This window comes from Heteronotia binoei, chromosome 4 (genome assembly GCF_032191835.1).
Source record: "Heteronotia binoei isolate CCM8104 ecotype False Entrance Well chromosome 4, APGP_CSIRO_Hbin_v1, whole genome shotgun sequence".
NCBI classification, from domain to species: domain Eukaryota; kingdom Metazoa; phylum Chordata; class Lepidosauria; order Squamata; family Gekkonidae; genus Heteronotia; species Heteronotia binoei.
Genome location: NC_083226.1, coordinates 41,072,020 through 41,090,301, shown reverse-complemented (window position 1 = coordinate 41,090,301; position 18,282 = coordinate 41,072,020). Strand labels below are relative to the sequence as shown.

The 18,282-nt window shown below is 43.3% G+C and overlaps 1 protein-coding gene across 2 annotated transcripts in view; it reads right to left on the bottom strand.

The window, feature by feature from the left end:
* Window positions 1-1,238: 1,238 nt before the first annotated feature.
* The window catches only part of LOC132570509 (SUN domain-containing protein 3-like), a 70,363-nt gene continuing 53,319 nt past the window's right edge, over window positions 1,239-18,282 (bottom strand). For both annotated transcript variants that reach the window (XM_060237171.1, XM_060237172.1), the window contains 8 exons: window positions 18,032-18,087; window positions 15,618-15,658; window positions 13,645-13,804; window positions 11,051-11,135; window positions 9,627-9,748; window positions 7,969-8,136; window positions 3,938-4,027; window positions 1,239-1,730 (listed from right to left, as the gene is read on the bottom strand). In XM_060237171.1, the coding sequence (XP_060093154.1) occupies window positions 1,572-1,730; window positions 3,938-4,027; window positions 7,969-8,136; window positions 9,627-9,748; window positions 11,051-11,135; window positions 13,645-13,804; window positions 15,618-15,658; window positions 18,032-18,087 (881 nt within the window). In that variant the 3' untranslated portion in view covers window positions 1,239-1,571. The remainder of the gene's footprint in view (window positions 1,731-3,937; window positions 4,028-7,968; window positions 8,137-9,626; window positions 9,749-11,050; window positions 11,136-13,644; window positions 13,805-15,617; window positions 15,659-18,031; window positions 18,088-18,282) is intronic.

The following is an 18,282-nucleotide window of genomic DNA, read 5'->3' as shown; positions in this document are numbered from 1 at the left end:
CTCTTGTTGCTGAGTCTCCAGGTGGAGACTGGAGCTCTCCCAAAATTTTGACTGATCTCCAGACTACAGAGATGGGTTCCCCTGGAGACAATGGCTGATTTAGAGAGTGGAGTCTATGACATTATGCCTCACTGAGGTCCCTCCTTTCCCAAAACCCTGCTCTACCCAGGCTCCACTCCCAAATCTCCAGGAATTTCCAAACCTGGTATTGGCAACCCTAAGAAATCACTGGGAGGTGGGAATGACTGTTACCAGCTGCTATTTGTTGAGGGCACTAACTAGGGCTGCAGTCAAAGCATCATATGATCAATGAGGTGTGCTCCAGGATATCTTGCAGTGTCACAGAAGCTGCACAGAGGTGGATGCAGCACTTTGGTTGTGTGTAACCATCTATGATCAAGTGTTGCCCTTACTGTTGCTTTGTAGCAGTATAGTCCACCCCTCCAATCAGGCAATACAGGGTAGCAAAATTTCAGGCTGCCTCTGGGGCCATCCGTCTTTTGTATCTCAGTTCTTGTATTCTTGAGCTGGTCTTGACTGTAATAAGGAATTAATTCAATTATTGTGTTCTTGTTTCTTCCTGGCACAGCAGCATGATCTTAAACTGGCATCTGCCTTCCTGTATCTTGCAGTCTTACAAAGATGCACTGTTGCCACCCTCTCCCCCCCAGAAGCTAGATATACCAACAATAGAATTGCAGGTAGAAGGTACTGATGTGGTAGTTCCTTGGGGCTGTTATATGGCCAGCAATTCCCTTCATCTATTGGGGTTTTTTTTGGGAGGGGTACATACAACATCCCTGCATAACCAAGTTAGAGATGCAAGTAATAAGTATTGGGGGACAGTTTCATGGTTTCACATTTGGTGCTAGTTAGAAATGACTTTACTCCCATAAGAACATAAGAGAAGCCATGATGGATCAGGCCAATGGCCCATCCAGTCCAACACTCTGTATCACACAGTGGCCAAAAAAATTATGTCTGTCTGTCTGTCTATCTATCTACACATATATATATACACACTGTGGCTAATGGCCACTGATGGACCTCTGCTCCATATTTTTATCTAACCCCCTCTTGAAGCTGTCTATGCTTGTAGCCGCCACCACCACCAACAGAAGTGGAGAAATATACTAGAACACAGCCACCACTGCAGCATGTACTCATTCAAATTGTGGTTCCTTTCAAGTTCTAATCTCATATAGCAGAGGCATCTTTTCCCACAAATAGCACTCAAGCCTCCAGACAGAAATCTTTATTGGGCAATTATCTACTTTTAAAAAAAAAAATCACAAAGGATTGGGCTGTCAAAGACATGTTTGCGACTAAGATCATGGGGGCTCTATCCTGACTTGGCATTAATTGAACTGAAATGTCACCTGCCATTATCTATGTCATAGACAGACACAGGTCACGGAATCAAAATCTGTCCAGCCTGAAAAGATTTGGCATGAGGAGCATTCCTCCCCTTCGTCTGTATGTGTCCCTCCCTTAGGAAAAATCAGAACAAGCTTTGGAGACTCTTTGGAGATTGCTCAGGAGGATGGTGCTGGTGTTGCAGCTTCCTTTATTCATCTGAAAAGAGTTTCACTGCTGCCTTCTTTCAGAGAGCCCAAGAGGTCGATCATCTTGCCATGCACCCTGAGTCGATAGATGCAGGTGAACACTGGGTTGCCCCAGTTGCTCTGTATCTTGAACTTTATATACAGAAAGTTTTTTGAATGTTGCTTCTGAAAAGTAATAAATAAATGAACGAATGATTTAGATCATAATCTGAACTCCTTTCTGTGGATTAGATTCTATGGAAGTTTTCTTTGTGCACAACAGTTCCTGTATAAATGGGCATGCTAAAATTACTGTTTGCTGCCTGCTTGCCAATGGTGCACCAAGTGCAGGGCAGGGGGTGCAGCTTGAGGGAGGCCTTTGAAGAGGACACTTGTCATGCTGCGTTCAGCCGAACGTCTGTCCTTTTGTTTTTAAAATGCAGTTCTGCCTGCAGCCACTAAGGGTGCAGGGTGTCCTGAGCACAGCAAAAAAGCACTCCCACATCAGCTATACTTTCCTTTCTCCAAGACTGAAGCAAACTTGCTTAACAGATCCTACAACCAAGCCAAAGTGCTGAAAGCTGCTACAGTAATTGCCAGCCTGCGGGTCAGCCTACAGGGTCACCGTAAGTCAGCTGTGAGCTGACAGCAAAAAAATAAATAAAAGAGGGGATATTGAAAAATTATCCACCCGTGGCACCAATAGACTTAGGTATGCCACTGCTGCTCGCACTATGGTAAAGCAATTGTATCCCCCCACTATTTTCTCTGTGTGTGCAAAAAGGCCTAGCATGGAAGGTCCCCAATCTTGTTCAGCCTTTGGCCACTTGTAGAATTTTGAGAACAGGGAATGGGTGCCATTACAAAATGGCCACCATGGAGGGTTAGTTAGAAACTCACTGCCAAGCGGTACTAAGGCCAGTGCCCAAACATTAGAAAGCTGCAAACCAAGCAATCATCTTACTATGAAGCCAATTGTTTCTGGGTTCTCCTGCTCCAGTGGGATGGAGGAAAGCTTGGACTGGCTTTTTGATTTGTAAAAAGAACAAATGATTACCAGTTATCATTAAGAGATTCCAGGGGTTGTTTTATAGAAAAATAAGTGGTGGGGCTCATCCAAGGATTGTTATGCAGGTGCAATACTATTCAATGGTCAAGGAGGTGGAACTCTCAGAAAGGTTCAGGAGCTGTGCTCCTGTGAGCTTCCACTGAATCTGAGGCCTGAGAGGTTCAAAGACTTCTGAAAGCTCTGGACACTGCCCCCACTCCTTTTCTATATAATATAATGCAAAGGATCTAATTAAACAATAAACATCATTTCAAGATAATTGTTTTCTTTTTTTAAACTTACATGTGAACCATCTGCTGATTATTGCATTGCTCCATATGCACACTGTTGTTTTGTGAGAAAGTCTATTGAAGCACTATGTGCTTCTGCCATCTTTGCTCTACTGCTTGCTCGAGCAGAACTGCACCAAGCACATTTTTTCTCCTTTCTGCACATGCATCCCTGGATCCAACCCAGTATATCCAACATCCTACAAACCACCTATTCTCAACTCATGCGCAAGGATCTGCAAGTGGATCTCAGAGCCCTCACAAACCTGTCATTTCTTGGTACAGGGTGCAAAGGTGCCATGCCTCCTCCTCTCTCTTTGCATTAGTTTTGAAAAAGGAGCATAAGGAGGAAAGGCCACTCTGTGGCTGAGAGGATTCCTCAATGCCTTTAACCCTTAGGGCCAATCTTCATGTTACAAAGTCCTCTTGATTGGGTGGAGGAGAAGCAGTAGACTTTCCATTAGATGTGAAATGGGTTCTCCTGCTCCAATAGGGTGGAGGAAAACTTGGACTGGCTTTTTGATTTTGAAAAAGAAGCAAATGGTTACTAGTTATCATTAAGAGGCTCAAAGACTTCTGAAAGCTTTGAACACTGTCCCCCCCCCCCTTTCCTATATAATGTAATGCAAAGGAAAGGCTGCACAGTACAGTTTGAGGATGTGAAAACGGCATACGGAGGGAAGGACAAAGTTGCTTCTCCTCACATGCTCCAGCTGTGAGCAGAAATGGGCTGATGTGTCTCTGTGGAGCAGATACAAAGCCCCCCAGACTAACGCAAATCCTTTGTAACATGAAGACTGGCTCTTAACTCATTCCCTACTACAGTCCATCACCTGGTCCTTGGCCTGTGTTTCATGTTCTCAGTTCTTTGGGACTGCTGCTCACGGTGCTAGCCTTGACCCTGACTGCACCACAGGACCAAATTAAAAACCCCTGGAGCACTGAGGAGCAATTTGCTCCTGTGCTTATAGAACCAAGTCAACACTTCTTTCAAAATGGCCCTATTGCAATGGACTTCATTTCTGCTATCCTCTCTGCTCTCATTTTCAGGGTACCTTGAGTTGGAATGTCTGAATGCTGTCTTCGTTAATGTCATACATGAATGTTCCCAGCACAGTTTCTTCACCTGTTTTATCATCCAGGCCCTAGAATGGAAGGGGAGATAGTTGGAATCAATGACAAGAGATTGAAACAAAATGCCCTATTAAATCCTGCATCAGATGGCCTAGACAACAGCAATTCTGCATCGAGGTAAGATCAAGTGCACAGTGCACAGGCCTTGACAAGCCAGCTTCAGCAATCCACAGTGAAAGCAAACCCCTTTGGAAATGAGCATGGAAATGCATATAATGTGCAAGTTCCACTGAGTGCTCTAGTTAAAGGCAGTTGGAAAAAGATGCAGGGAAACAGTAGGTAGGAGGTAGGCAAAATGAGAGGCAAGAGAAGCAGAGCCTGGACTAGGAAGTCAAGACCTAAGATCTGGCTGTTGTCCAGAGAAAGATCCAGGCTTGAGGGGAAGCATGAACAGCCAGAAGGAACTAGGGACCTTGGACAGTGAAGCCATGTTGGGACTTGGGAGAACAATCTTTCCCAGGGTTTTTTTTTTTGTAGAAAAAGCCCAGCAGGAACTCACCATTGAATTTTTATTGGTTTTAACTACAAAAGAAAAAGCATAAGCACAGATACAAAAAAAAGAGGGGGGGAGGGCATATAAAGAATGGGAAAGGCGGGGGGTGGAAAGGAAAAATACCAATATATCAATTTTAAATCTACCTCCAAATAAAATATCCAATTCATTCTATCTGCAAGTATAAAATTCTCCATATATTTTACCATCTTTATCTTCCATTATAAAACATTTTTACCGAGCTATTATTTGCAATACAAGTCTAAACAGTTCTTCAACACATATACATATGAGCAAGTCAGAGCAGTCTCAGCACAAAACTAACTACTTTGGCTTAACCTTGTTAAAAAACACAAACCAATTTGTCGATTTATCACTACCCTCATTAACAAAGGCACGAAAAATTCATATATTTATCCTTAAAAAAAACTAAAAAGAAATACAACCTGGTATTATGTCTATCTCAATATAAACAGTTTCTCCTGGGGGAGATTATTAAAAAAACATATCTAGCAGTTTACATAATATCTGTGTTGTCTGCCTTTTTAACAATTAATCCACCTCTTGTATCCCTATTGGGCTAGGAAAAACAACTTTTTAATGACCCAAAAATGAAAGTCTCATACCTGTTCTTATTGAGAGTTACCTGCCCAACTATCCAAGGTAAAAACATTTCAGGAAGCCCTTCTTACTAAAAAAAAATCTATCTCCTGAGTTATTGATTAACTTGTAGAATTACCCATATCTATAACAAACATAGAAACTAATATTATCTATTAAAAACAAGTTCAGCAATTTGTCAGGAAATTACGTTATCTGCTTTCTTAAAAATTAATCTAAAATAATTATTTTTACATAAAATTCTTTTCAAAAACTTTTTAGCCCTTTAATTTTTAAATCCATATTGTTTTAAACAAGACAGCTTATTATAACCCAAAAACAAACAAAAGAAAAGAAAAGAAGTCTCAGCCTTCTAATTTCACATATCAGAATTTCTTACAAAGTCCATGTCCAGCTACCCACTGAGAAAAATCTAGTTCAGGAGACTCTTCTTTCTGAAAGATTTCCACATCATGATTTTCTGATTAAAATGCATCTTCTTACTACTTAATGCAGTCATCCTTCTTGAAGGAGATGAGAAAAATTCCTTTGTTCCTCTCAACCTAGCTTGAATCGGTCTCCATTTCCGGTCTTCTTTTTTCAAGTGCGCCACAAGATTCTATTTTAATTTTCTTTTGTTGATTTCCCAAAAGCTCAGTCTCCCATTGAACAGACATTACCAAGTTCTCTTTAGCACTCTGCTCATGTAGATTTGAGGTTTCGCTAGCTTTCAGCAAAAAAACTGCCATTTGCTTCTTAACCAAGTCAGCTAATAAACCAATATCTTGCCTCAGAGATTTTAAATTGCTTAAAATGTCTTTTTATAAGAAATTTCGCTTAGCAAAGCCATTTTTTTCTGTTAGCAAACAGTCCATTAATCCTGATTAAAAAGTAGCTCAGAGTCCCAGATACCCCGTCCTTCTCAGTCTCCTCCAACTGAAGTTTTAGTTGTTAACGTATGAATTTCAGATCAGACAACAAGGAAAAATCCCTCTAACAGGTATGTCATTTTGTTCAGACCGTATTGCAGCCCAAAAATAGTCTCTTTAACAAATATCCAATTATGATCTGGGTTGATTTAAATGTCCATATTCCGATTAATTCAAATTGTTTCCAGTATTTAAAGATGTTATTTGACTTTCCACGGCCTCAATTAGAGATATCGATCTCTTTCCCTTCCTTTGAACTACTAAGTCATTAGAATGTAAAAAGAACCCATTGGCCCTTGACAATTGAAAGTGAACTTACTTGCATTGCAGATTTGTCATGCTTGAGATAGAGGGGTGATACATCAAAAGCTTGTTAAAGAAAAGAAAGGCAAGCAATCAAGGATTCGCCTCTTGCTGCTGTATTAGCGATGGCGACGGGAAGAGCTTCAGAGCACACAGAAGGAACAGGAGCAACTGCCGTTGCACCCCCGTTCCACTTTGAAAGCCCCATGCCTAAGAGACCCCCCCCCAGAGTCTCTTTGGGATGTCACATACGTGGCATCCCTCCCCCTGCCCGATCAGGAGGAGTCGCAAGCAGGAGAGCTCGCGAATCCACCTGCTAGCAAGGCGACGTAGCCCAGATGTGATCAGGAACTCATCATTGTTTCACACAGGGCTTTTTGGTAGAAAAAGCCCAGCAGAAACTCATTTGCATGTTAGGCCACACCCCCTGGCACCAAGCCAGCCGGAACTGCATTCCTGTGCGTTCCTGCTAAAAACAAAATCCCTGATCCTTCCTCTTCTCTGCATGCTCATTGGGAAAATCCTCTTCAGAGTTGCTTCAGTATAAATCCACTGAGGCCAATAAGTTTAGACTGGAGACTGGAGTGACTCTGTGCTGTAGGTGACACACATGAGGCTAATTCATAAACGAAGAAACTCCCATTTTGATCACATCCCTACTGCTTGGCCTGTTGCAGTTGCTTTTATACCTGTGGCTTGGATAGTCAAGCCATGGTGGGACCTGGGAGAATAATCCTTTCCCCACTCTGCATTCTCATTGGAGCAGTCCTCTTCAGAGTTGCTCCAGCCTACACCTGAGGATGGTGGGGATGAAAAGAAACAAATCGGCTTCCTGCTTCCCTAAAGTTCATCTTTCTCAGGCTGCTTCCACACTGTGAGGATTATCTGCATTGCTTTCACCATCACAGTGAATGCAGAGCTATTCACAATGGAAATGGTGCTTCCATGCTTACTGTGTTTGCCACGTACTTTCCTGCTTTCAGCCCCTCATCGCCATCATTTTCCCCACTAGGCCACTGGAGGGCTTTTTGAGGGCTTTATAAAAAATGGTAGCGCTGTACCAGTTACTGGTTTGTGGGGTTTTTTATAAGCCTGCTGGTGTCTTGGTGGGGAAGATGAGAGGAAGAGGACAGGGGCTGATGACAGAAAAAGGGTGTTCATGACATGCACTTTCCTGTCCATTTGCCATAACATGCTTAGACTGCTTTCTTTTTGAAATGGTCGGCATGAAACAGGTTAGGCGGGGCTTTTTCTGCAGCAGGAACTCCTTTGCATATTAGGCTGCACCCCCCTGATGTAGCCAATCCTCCAAGAGCTTACAGTAGGCCCTGTAAGAAAAGCCTTGTAAGCTGTTGGAGGATTGGTTACATTGGGGGGGGGGAGTGTAGCCTAATATGCAAAGGAGTTTCTACTGCAAAAAAAGCCCTGGGTTTGGTAAAGAGCATGCTGAGGATGGGAGGGACTTGGAAAGGGGATGGTTAGAACATGATGTTCTGTGGACGCTCCCCTCATACACACACACAAAAAAAGAACTGCTCCAGTTTGGAAGTAAAGATGGAGAAGAAACTTCTGCATGGCACAGGTAAGGGAAATGATGTGCAATGTCGAGTTAAAAGGCAATACTCACAGAGATCATGAAACTCTTCGGGGCACTCATGACATTTCCATTAACAGCGATGGCTTTGGAGATGTGTTGAACTGTAACTGCCATTGGATGGATTTTTTCAGGCAGTTTAATGACCACTTGGCCTTCAGATCCTTCAAAAGCCCAGCAGTTTCCAGGAGAAACAGCTGGCTGAAACAGGAAGCATCTCAAGTTAGCAACATACAACATACAACTCCAAACTCCCAACACATCTCAAGTTAGCAACATACAACTCCAAACTCCCAACACATTTACAAAGCATGTTTAGAATATGGAAAGTGACTATGACCACTAATAACCCACTTAATGCTTTCCAAGGTTACTGGTCAGGCACCAAAGTGTGGTAAAATTTGCTGTATTTCTCTTGATAACAAGGGCATTCCTACTTGACAACCAAATTCAGGCTTGTTTGCATTCATCCAGAACTACTTTCCAATAAGTGGAAGCCTACAGATATCTGTGGCTGTGAGTCTTCCTGTTTTAATCACATCTTTCCTTAGAATCAAGTGGGGAAGAGACAAAACTGACAATATGAAAGTAGCCACTGTGTTAACCAAGGTAAAAGATCAAGGGTATTCCTACGTGACAACTAAACATTTGTCCACGAGAACAAAGTTTGAGTCCAGTGGCATATTTAAGACCGACAACATTTAATTCTGGGTATAAACTTTCATGTACGTGCAGGCACATTTTTTCAGAAACACATCATCTGCCACTGGATGAAAACTTTGTTCTGTTGCTTCCGACCAACATGGGTACCCCCCTGAATTTGTCCAGTAGGTTAATGCTCGATTCAGGCATATATGGTCAAGTTCCCAGATAATAATTATGTATTTATTTACAGCCCACCTTTCTTGCTTAGACTCAAGGCAAAAAGAAAAGTATAAAAAATCACAATCAGACAACATAAGACAACCAATTAAGAGTGTAATTACAGAATTAGCAAACAATGCAAGCAGCAAACTGCCTAAGGCAAGGTATACTGCAAATAATCAGACAATGGAATTATAAGACCTGTGCTGTGTGAGCTGCAACGGTTACAGGTTGAGCACCAGATCAGGTTCAAGGCTTTGGTGGATCAGGTTCAAGGCTTTGGCGCTTCCCTTTTAGACCCTTAGGACTGGGACCTGCATATCTTTGGGATGGCCTCTCCTGGTATACCTCTCAGAGAACATTACAATCAGTGGATAAGAACTTGCTTGTGGTTCCCGGCCCAAGAGAAACCCAGCTGTCCTCAACTAGAACAGAGCCTTTAGTGCTCTGGCCCCAACCTGGTGGAACTCTTTGTGGAGTAACATCTGTGTCCTGTGGGCTTTACTACAGTGCCACAGAGCTTGCAAGGCAGAGATGTTCCACCAGGTGTTTAGTTGAGGACAGTGACAGTATCCATCTGTCCAGCACACTCCCCCCTCTGCAAGGTGGTAGCACAGTTGGAACTTTGTTAGTCATCTGTTTTTTAAACTGTATCTCTACTATGGAATTAAGGAGTGTTTTGTTATGATGGGATTTCACTGGGACTTTTATCCATTTTAAAACTGTATGACATGATTCTGGTTTGTTGTGCACCCTCCTGAGCACCCCACTGAGGAATGAGCAGCATAAAAGCCAAATCTAATAAATAAATAGGTACTCAGCTGCACCTCCAAAACAGTCTCAGGTGGGTATGCCGAAGAGATGACAAAGCATGGTATAAGCCAGCAACTCCACAGTGTGCTTTCATGCTCATAAGTCTTAGATGTTCTTTTTTTATCAATGGTGGCTCCTGGAGTTTAAAAAAAGAAGAAGCTAGGTTAACAGAGATGGTGAACTCGATTTATTAGCAAGTTACTAGGAAACACTTGATTAGTTTTGTATGTCGTTGTCCGTGCTCAAGTTTCTCAATGTCAAACCAACCTGTTGGTCAGTTTGCCACTGACCCTGATGTCAAGCAGAAATGAGGTTTGGTCTCACCAGTCTTTGCCTCTTGGTTATTTCTACTGATAGGGGGTTCACCAATGAAGCCACATGTGATCCCAACACTGGCATACTGCCAGAGAAAGCCTCTGATGTCCCGTTTTCCCCAAAAATCTCTGGTGTTCCATTCCCCCCGCCCCCACAAATTTCAATTTTTTCTTTCAGGGAAATCTGTGGTTTCAAAGTGAGCATGTACTGAAGAGCAGGGATAAGAAGAAACCAGAGGTTGTCGAGGAAGGTTACTGGGCACCAAGACTGTATGTCATGGTGGCAGTGGATCTTTGAAGACTGGGTGTGGCAAGGAGAGCAGCAGAAATGCTCAAGTACAGGGACCATTCTGATCTCCAAGGGAAGGGAGACCCCTCTTGACTTTTTCTTGAGGCCAGCAAATACCACAAGAAGGTGCTGCATGTGTAGGTGCCTCTTGCAGAGGCTTACAGGTGAACCAAGCCCAACCTTACATGTGAACCAAGCCTAACAATGGACTCTCAAATGGAGCTTTTAAAACAGTTTGTGGGTGGTCTGATGGACCTTCGGCAGGAATGCCCTAGGCAGTAACTGCGCAATGCTCCATTGAATTAATGTATGTTTTCTGAAGAGAGGTCATTGCAGGGTTGCTGAGATATTTGTAGGGAGAACTGGCAGGAGAAAGGAGTGCTTAATCCTTCCCATGTTCTCTGACTCACCCACAACAAAGCCCAAATGTGGCTGTTTTCTCCCTAGTCATGAATCATGAGAGTGGGGGAATATATGCAGGGAAGAACTGGCTAGCCTAGGAAGGGTTAGGCAGCTTCCTCCTCCTGCTTCCTCCCAGTTTTCCCTTGCATTATAACCTGTAAGGTAAGACAAAGCTTTCCATTCCAGGTTCATACTGGAATGCGGAGTTCTACACATTGCCTAGTTATGGACTTGAGAACAGTTTGAACCACATGAATCTTTACCCAGTCCTACAGACTCAGACACAAGTGCCATTGATTTATCTGGAAATTAATTTCAAGAAAGTGCTTGAAATGGCAGCGTTACTAGGCTTTGTTTGTCCAGCCATTAGAAAGAAAAGGTTAACTTTATTTCTTCAGAGAAAGCGTAAGAGAAGAGGTTTGTCTGTTATTACCTATGCTTTTTTGAGCCCAATCAGACATTTGTACATGATCCTCATAGATCTTCTTAATAGCTGAATTGATCATTTTGAGCACTTGCTGTGAAGAGGAGGGGGGAGAAAAACCTCATCAGGCAAATTTATGTGGCTGGTTCTTGTAGATACTGAAGGCAGACACTTGACAACATGAATTATGAACAGCCTTGAAGCAGAACTTCAGAATTTGCCCACTGCCATTCCTTGAATGAAAATTAAGTGGCTTTCTGGACTTGAGACCAAATGAGATGTTCTCTCAGCAAATGGGTGGCTCTGATCCTGCATTTGGGAGTGTCAGGGCAGGGAAGGCCTTTCCTCCCCTTTTGAGTTGAACCCTGCTTAGGAAAACAACATACACTGACTAAAAAAAGGGATGATGAAGATTCACAGGAGAGAATTAGCAGATCAGGGGAGAATGAAGCAATCCTCTGCCCATCAGTTCTCCCATTCCCATCTTCGTAAGTGGAGAACTGGGAACCCCCTGTTCTCTTGGTAACTTATGCTTAGGTCCTTAGTATCAATCGAAAGCCATAAATCTCTAATTTGCATAGGAAATCTGTACCCAGGGGGCAATTCCATTTCCTCCAGCCATATGGTGCAGTATAAAGCACCTCCCAGTACTGGAGTTTCTTTAGCCCAAAAAAGTCATAATCCCATAGCCAACAAGGGATCCCCAGCTCCATGTTTGCCAGTGACAGATCTCCAGTGCATCACTTCCATTTTTGACCCTTTTGCCTGATTGTCCTGAGTTTAATGCTATCAGCCTTCCAAGTGTATAACACAAGCACAACAACATCTCAGCATCTTACCGTTGGCTGTAATATAGGCTTCCCTGTCATTATAGTTGCAGTGGCCCTCGCAGAGAGGACATCTTGGGAGAGACAGTATCATTTTAAGAGGATTTTACAAGGGTATTTTAAGGGGATTTCATGAATAAGCATATCAGGCATGTGAACCTGTTTCTGTACCCACGGTTGCACCCAGGCTGCTATGGCAAAGCACTGTGATACAGTGTCCATTTCTTTCTCACTCCTTTAGGATCAACAGCATTCTCCTGCAGCCTGCTTCTCCTAAAAGTGGTAAGAACTTTAATTCTTCATTCAATTATTGGCGGTTGGGGAGGGTGTTGGTAGAAAAAGCCCAGCAGGAACTCATTTGCATATTAGGCCACGCCAAGCCAGCCAGAACTGCATTCCTGCTTTAAAAAAGCCCTGGTTTTTGGTAATAAGGGTGAGAAAAGATATGCTAGACCTGGCTTGTTGGTTTGGATCAGCTCCAAAACTGCACTCCTTACAATTGCCATATGTAGCAAAGGTTTGAGGGGTATTCCATCCTATTTCTAAGACTTTTCATTGCTTACAAATAAAGCAGAACATAAGTAGGTATACCATGGAAGAGTTAAAAACCGCTTTCCCCAAACCTATGGGCTTGATCCACACTGGTTCCCCTCGCTGTGGATCAAGAAACTCCTCCCTGTTCAAAGAAGAATTCAGAGTTCACATGGCGTAGGCTTGAGCCCCAAGATCCCTGGTTAAATGAGTATGTACCCTAAAATGTTTCTCCAGATCCTCTGCATTAAATTCATTAAACAGGATACTGAATTAAAGTTGCTTTACTTTTTGGTTATGAAAACAACAGAGCCTCAGAGAGGTAGCTCAGGACAACAGATAGTACAGAATGCTGTGGCCAGAATGTTGACTGGAGTGCATTGTAGTGACCATATCACTCCAATCTTGTTCCATCTACAGAAGCTCCCAATTTGCTTCTGGGCCCAAATCAAGGTGCTGGTATTGACCTTTAAAGCCATATCAGGCTGACATACCTTAAGAATCATCTCCTTATGAACCTACCTGACGACTATGGCCATCTTTGGAGGACCTGCTTCAGGGCCTCCTGCCATCTGAGCTAGTGGAGTTGCCAGACAGCAGCTAGCAACTGATGGGAGTTGTGGGGAAACAAAGGGGTGTCACTGTGGTGATGGCATTATACCACTTCTGGGGGAAACTCGGAAGTGGTGTCATCCTCTCTAGCAATTGCCAAAAACTCTGTACCACAGAATTTCTCAGAATTCCTAAAACTATCCCATATGACTTCCATATTTCCCCCCAGTGATGTAGAGATGCACAGAAAAGTGTATTTTTCCTGTCCACCACCACTTAGAGCAGCAGCAGGCAAAGCCAGGTGCTGACAGGAGACAGCCCTATCTGAACAGAATTGCTCAGTTAGGTTTCATCCCAAGATCTAAACATCCCTGTCTTCCAAGAGTATAGAGGGAAGGCAATATCCAGGAATTTACCATAGTGTTTCTGGCAATTAATAGAGCTACTCTAAGTCACTTCCAGGTTTTTCCTGGAATCTACTTATTTAGGAATTTATAAAGTAGCTGTAGTATCAGAGCAATCATGAGCACCTATGCTCAGAAGTTCAATGTTGTTCAATGGAGCTTACTCCCAGAAAAGTGTCTGCAGGACTGCAGCCTAGAGAAAAAAGGCAAGCCTGTAATGGGGCCTGAAGTGTAAAGCAGGAAGTAATGAGGTGCAGAAGACAGTAACAACCAGCTTCCAAGTTCCTACTTCTTTATCCTCTCCTGGGATGTCACTCTCTTCTAGAACTTGCTTTACAGAATGCAGAAGGCTCTTGTTGACACCAGTGAACTGATCACGCAGGTGATCCATCTCCATTTTAAGGGCTTCTATATCACGGGTTCGTTCTTCTAATGATATGTGTGACTGCCTTGCAGGGGGTGGGAACAGGAGAAATGCAAATATTAGAAACTGTCTGATCATTTATGACTCATCTGTAATGCAGCAGCCATGGAATGCAAAACAAGGATCACCAACCCCAATTCAAAATCTTTAGGAATTAATGTCTGAGTGAGAAATGAATGGCTTTTGTCTTTCAAGCAACATCTGTGTACGGACACATGCAAGAACACAACAGGATCACACAGAGTGCAGTATGTGAGGCTGCCAAAGCCAGCTTGGGCAATTCCTGGGGATTTGGAGGGCAGAATGTGGTGAGGGGAGGGAACTCAGCCAGGATACAACACTATAGAGTCCACTCTCTGAAGCTGCTATTCTCTCGAGGGGATCTGATCTCCATAGATCAACTCAGGACTGCCAATCCCCAAGTGGGAGCAGGGGATCCCCTGGTTTGGAGGTCCTCCCCCTACTTCAGGGTTATCAGGAGGGGGGGTTGAATGTCCACTGGGCACTCCATTATACCCTATGGATACTGGTCCCTATAGGGTATAATGGAGAATCAATCCATAGGTATCTGGGCTCTGTGGGGGCTGTTTGTTGAGATAGAGGCACCATATTTTCAGCATAGCATCTGGTGCCTCTCTTGAAACCACCCCCCCTCCCAAGTTTCAAAAAGATTGGACCAGGAGCCCTAAAAGAAGGTGCCTCCAGCCTCTATTATTTCCAATGGAAGGAAGGCATTCAAAAAGAATGTGGTCCCTTTAAATGTGATGGCCAGCAAGCCCTTCAGAGTTCAATTGTGCTTGTCACGACCTTGCTCCTGGCTCCACCCCAGATATTTCCCGAGTCAGACTTGGCAACCCTAGGTGACACTACCCTCCCCCCCCCCAAAAAAAAGACAATTCCTACCAAAGGTTTCCAGTCTCTCAGTAGAGCCTGGAGATCTCCAGCTATTACAACTGATCTCCATAAAATAGAGATCAGTTAACCTGCAGAAAACGGCTGCTTTGAAGGGTAGATTCTAGGGCATCATAGTCTGCTGAGGTCCTTCCCCTCTCCCCAAACCCCATCCTCTCCAGGCTTCACCCCAACATCTCCAGGTATTTCCCAGCACGGAGCTGGCAACCCTATTCCTAGCAATGAACCTGATAGCAATGAACCTGAGGAGAACTTTGAGGACACCGAGAGCAGAGAATTCTGAGGAGATCTGAGATGGCAACAAAGCACTTTGCTCCTTCACGTGCACTCACTCTGACTAAGAAAGAAAGACATGATGTAGGAAGCTGCCTTATAGTGAGACAGACCCCTGGTTTCTCAAGTTCAGTATCGCCCACTCTGATTGGTAGTACCCCTTCAGAGTCTCAAACTGAGGTCATTCCTATTACCTAGAACCTGATACTTTTCACTGGAGATGCTTAGGACTGAACCTGGGACCTTCTGCACAGAAAGCCGATGTCCCACCACTCAGCCATATTGCCTTCTCACATTATGGTAGGAGATATATTGGCTAGCTAAGGTGCCATGCAAGAGAGAAACATTCTAATGGGCCCTTCTTGCTAGCTGAGGGTAAGAGAAGGGAAACAGCATGTTCTCCTTGGTTCAGCAATCACATCACAATTGCGTGTTTTACAGTTTCATTCTGTGGACTAACACTGAGAATGTTGCATTGCCGCCTCTGACCTTTGAGCCAACAGTGAACCTTTCTTAGCATTTTGTAACAGATAGACTCCAACACCAATTCACTGGCAGGCCACACACCCACTCAGAAAGCCTTTGCAAGTGATAAGGCAACCCAGCGATGGTTGCATTTGTGCACCATTCCTGAGCTAAATATTTCCTCTTACCACATTAATTTCAGCTCCTTTTGATACAGCTTTGTGAGTTCCTAGAGAGAAAAGAAAAACATACTCTTCAACTTTAAGAAACTCAATGGGTTCTTCAAGATATTCCCACTCCCTTAGGGTATGAATGTAGATGCATTGTGCCAAAAATGTACAGTACTGGTTGACTAGTATGTATCCTTGCATCCAGCTGGTGCAAGTCTAAAACAAAAATAAATAAATACACATTCAGCTGAGTTTTCTTGCTCTTAGTACATGTCGGCATATTGTCATAGTGCACACAAGACACTAAGGCGCCACGTGAGGTTTGGCTACATTTGTGGCATAGCTGTGCTGCCTTTTACAGCTCTTTGTGGCAGGCACTATTTTGCAGAGCATTTTGGGAAACCACTTGTGGCTATTACATTGGTTCCTGAGCTGAGACAAAAATGTGTGAGCTGGAGGCTAAAAAATTGTGAGCTAGCTCACACTAACTCAGCTTAGAGGGGACACTGGTTAAACATTCAGGTTACTGTCATTAATGGTGTTCCCCTAAGTATAGCTACTGTGTGGATGAGCAGCTCTGACTACCAGCCAAGTCCGTCCACAAGATGGCAGCCAGAAGAGCTTTTTTTGTATCAGGAACTCCTTTGCATATTAGGCCACACACCCCTGGTGTAGCCAATCCTCCTGGAGCTTAGGCCCTGTACTAAGAGCCCTGTAAGCTTTTGGAGAATTGGCTATATCGGGTGTGTGGCCTAATATGCAAAGGAGTTCCTGATACAAAAAAGCCCTGGCAGCCAGCACTGCCAAGGTGGGTGGAGAGATTCTGCAGCACACCTGGGTAGGTCAAGCATTTCTGCAGTGTTCCCTTCCAAAAATAAAGGTACTCTGTAAACATTCAGGGTTCTTTGTGCTCTAGTCATTTGTTGAATGGTTTCTCTCCTAACACCTTATTGCATTCCATCCTGCCCTTCCTCCAGTGAATTAAGGGCAGCTTAATATGGTTCTCCCGTCCCTCACATTTCCTCACAAAGTCCCTGAGAGGTATGTTGGACCAAAAGATGATGACAGGCCCAAATTACGCAGTGAGTTTCATGGCTTAGTAGGGATTTGAATCCAGAAGTCTCCATTCCTATCCCAACATTTTAACCACTACACAAAGAATGGCTTTCTCAATACGTAACTAGATTCAAAAACTTACAATTTAGGACTATAGTACAAACATAATTCCAGTCTTAACATTCCTCCCCCCACCCCAATTCAGCTGCTCAGTACAGGACGGATTCTTTATCCTGGTTTGGTTGGTCTATGTTTGGCCAAGATTGCTAGTTAACTTAAAGAGGATGATTTTGTAGAACCCCTTATGTAAATACCAGTGTATATCCTGTACCCTTTAATTACTTAAACAATACTGCAGGGCATAGTATGTCCCTGATTGTGCTTAGGAGAACACCGTTAATGACAGTAACCTGAATTTCTAACCAATGTCCCCTCTAAGCTGAGTTAGTGTGAGCTAGCTCACAATTTTTTAGCCTTCAGCTCACACATTTTTGTTTCAGCTCAGGAAAAATGGCCCTAGAGCAGGGGTGGCCAATGGTAGCTCTCCAGATGTTTTTTGTCTACAACTCCCATCAGCCCCAGCCATTGGCCATGCTGGCTGGGGCTGACGGGAGTTGCAGGCAAAAAAATCTGGAGAGCTATCATTGTCCACCCCTGCCCTAGAGCAAATTAATTTATGCAGTAGCTCACAACTTTAATGCCAGTACCTCACAAAGTAGAATTTCTGCTCACAAGACTCTACAGCTTAGAGAGAACATTGTTTCTAACCAATACTGTTTTCTCTTGTGGGGCAAGCTCAAAGCAGAAGGTACCTCTTTGATTGCTTTCCTACCAGAATTCCATGCCAGCCCATACTGCCTTGCCTTCAGCTCTGAAGAACATCTGCAACGGATGCTGTTTATCTTGGCTGATCTCAGGTTGCATCACCCCCACATCACTGCATTCTTCTTCTGCTCTAGCAAACACCCCTCTATCATCTTCTCCATCATCTTTCACCAGCAGGTGAAGACTTTGTTTATTCCCCCACTGTTACCGGCCTTCCTCCCAGGTTGTGATGTTATGTGTGTTGTGCATTTATGTTTTTATGATGCTGTTTAAATATCTTATACATATCAGCATTTTAAATGCTGTATTTTAATATCTTGATGTTGTAATGCTGAGACATTTTAATGTTTTATGTTCACCACCTCGACCCTATTTGAGTGGAAAGGTAGCATTAAAATGTTTTAAAGGAAGAAAAATAAATGAAAATGAAAATTTGCAGTTGGATCATAGCGCTCTAGTGAGCATTCACAACTGTGCCTAAAAGAGTTGAAGGACTGCCAAAATATACAGATGCCATCTCCGTTTTCATTCCAGCTCAGAAAAGTGCTCACCTGTGATGAAAGCTCATCAAATGATCTCTTGCATACACATAAGTAGTAAACTGCAACTGTGGGAATGAAGCAAAGGACTCTTTCTGACACAGGTAACAAGTAATATCAGTGACATTTACTGTGGAGAAAGAATTCTGGAAGATGGTGCAATACGTCTTATTAAATGGGACATGTTTTACAAGTGATGCTATGTTTTACAGCCCCCCACCCATGCTTTATGATTGCTGATGTTCTAAGAAAACAGATAGTCA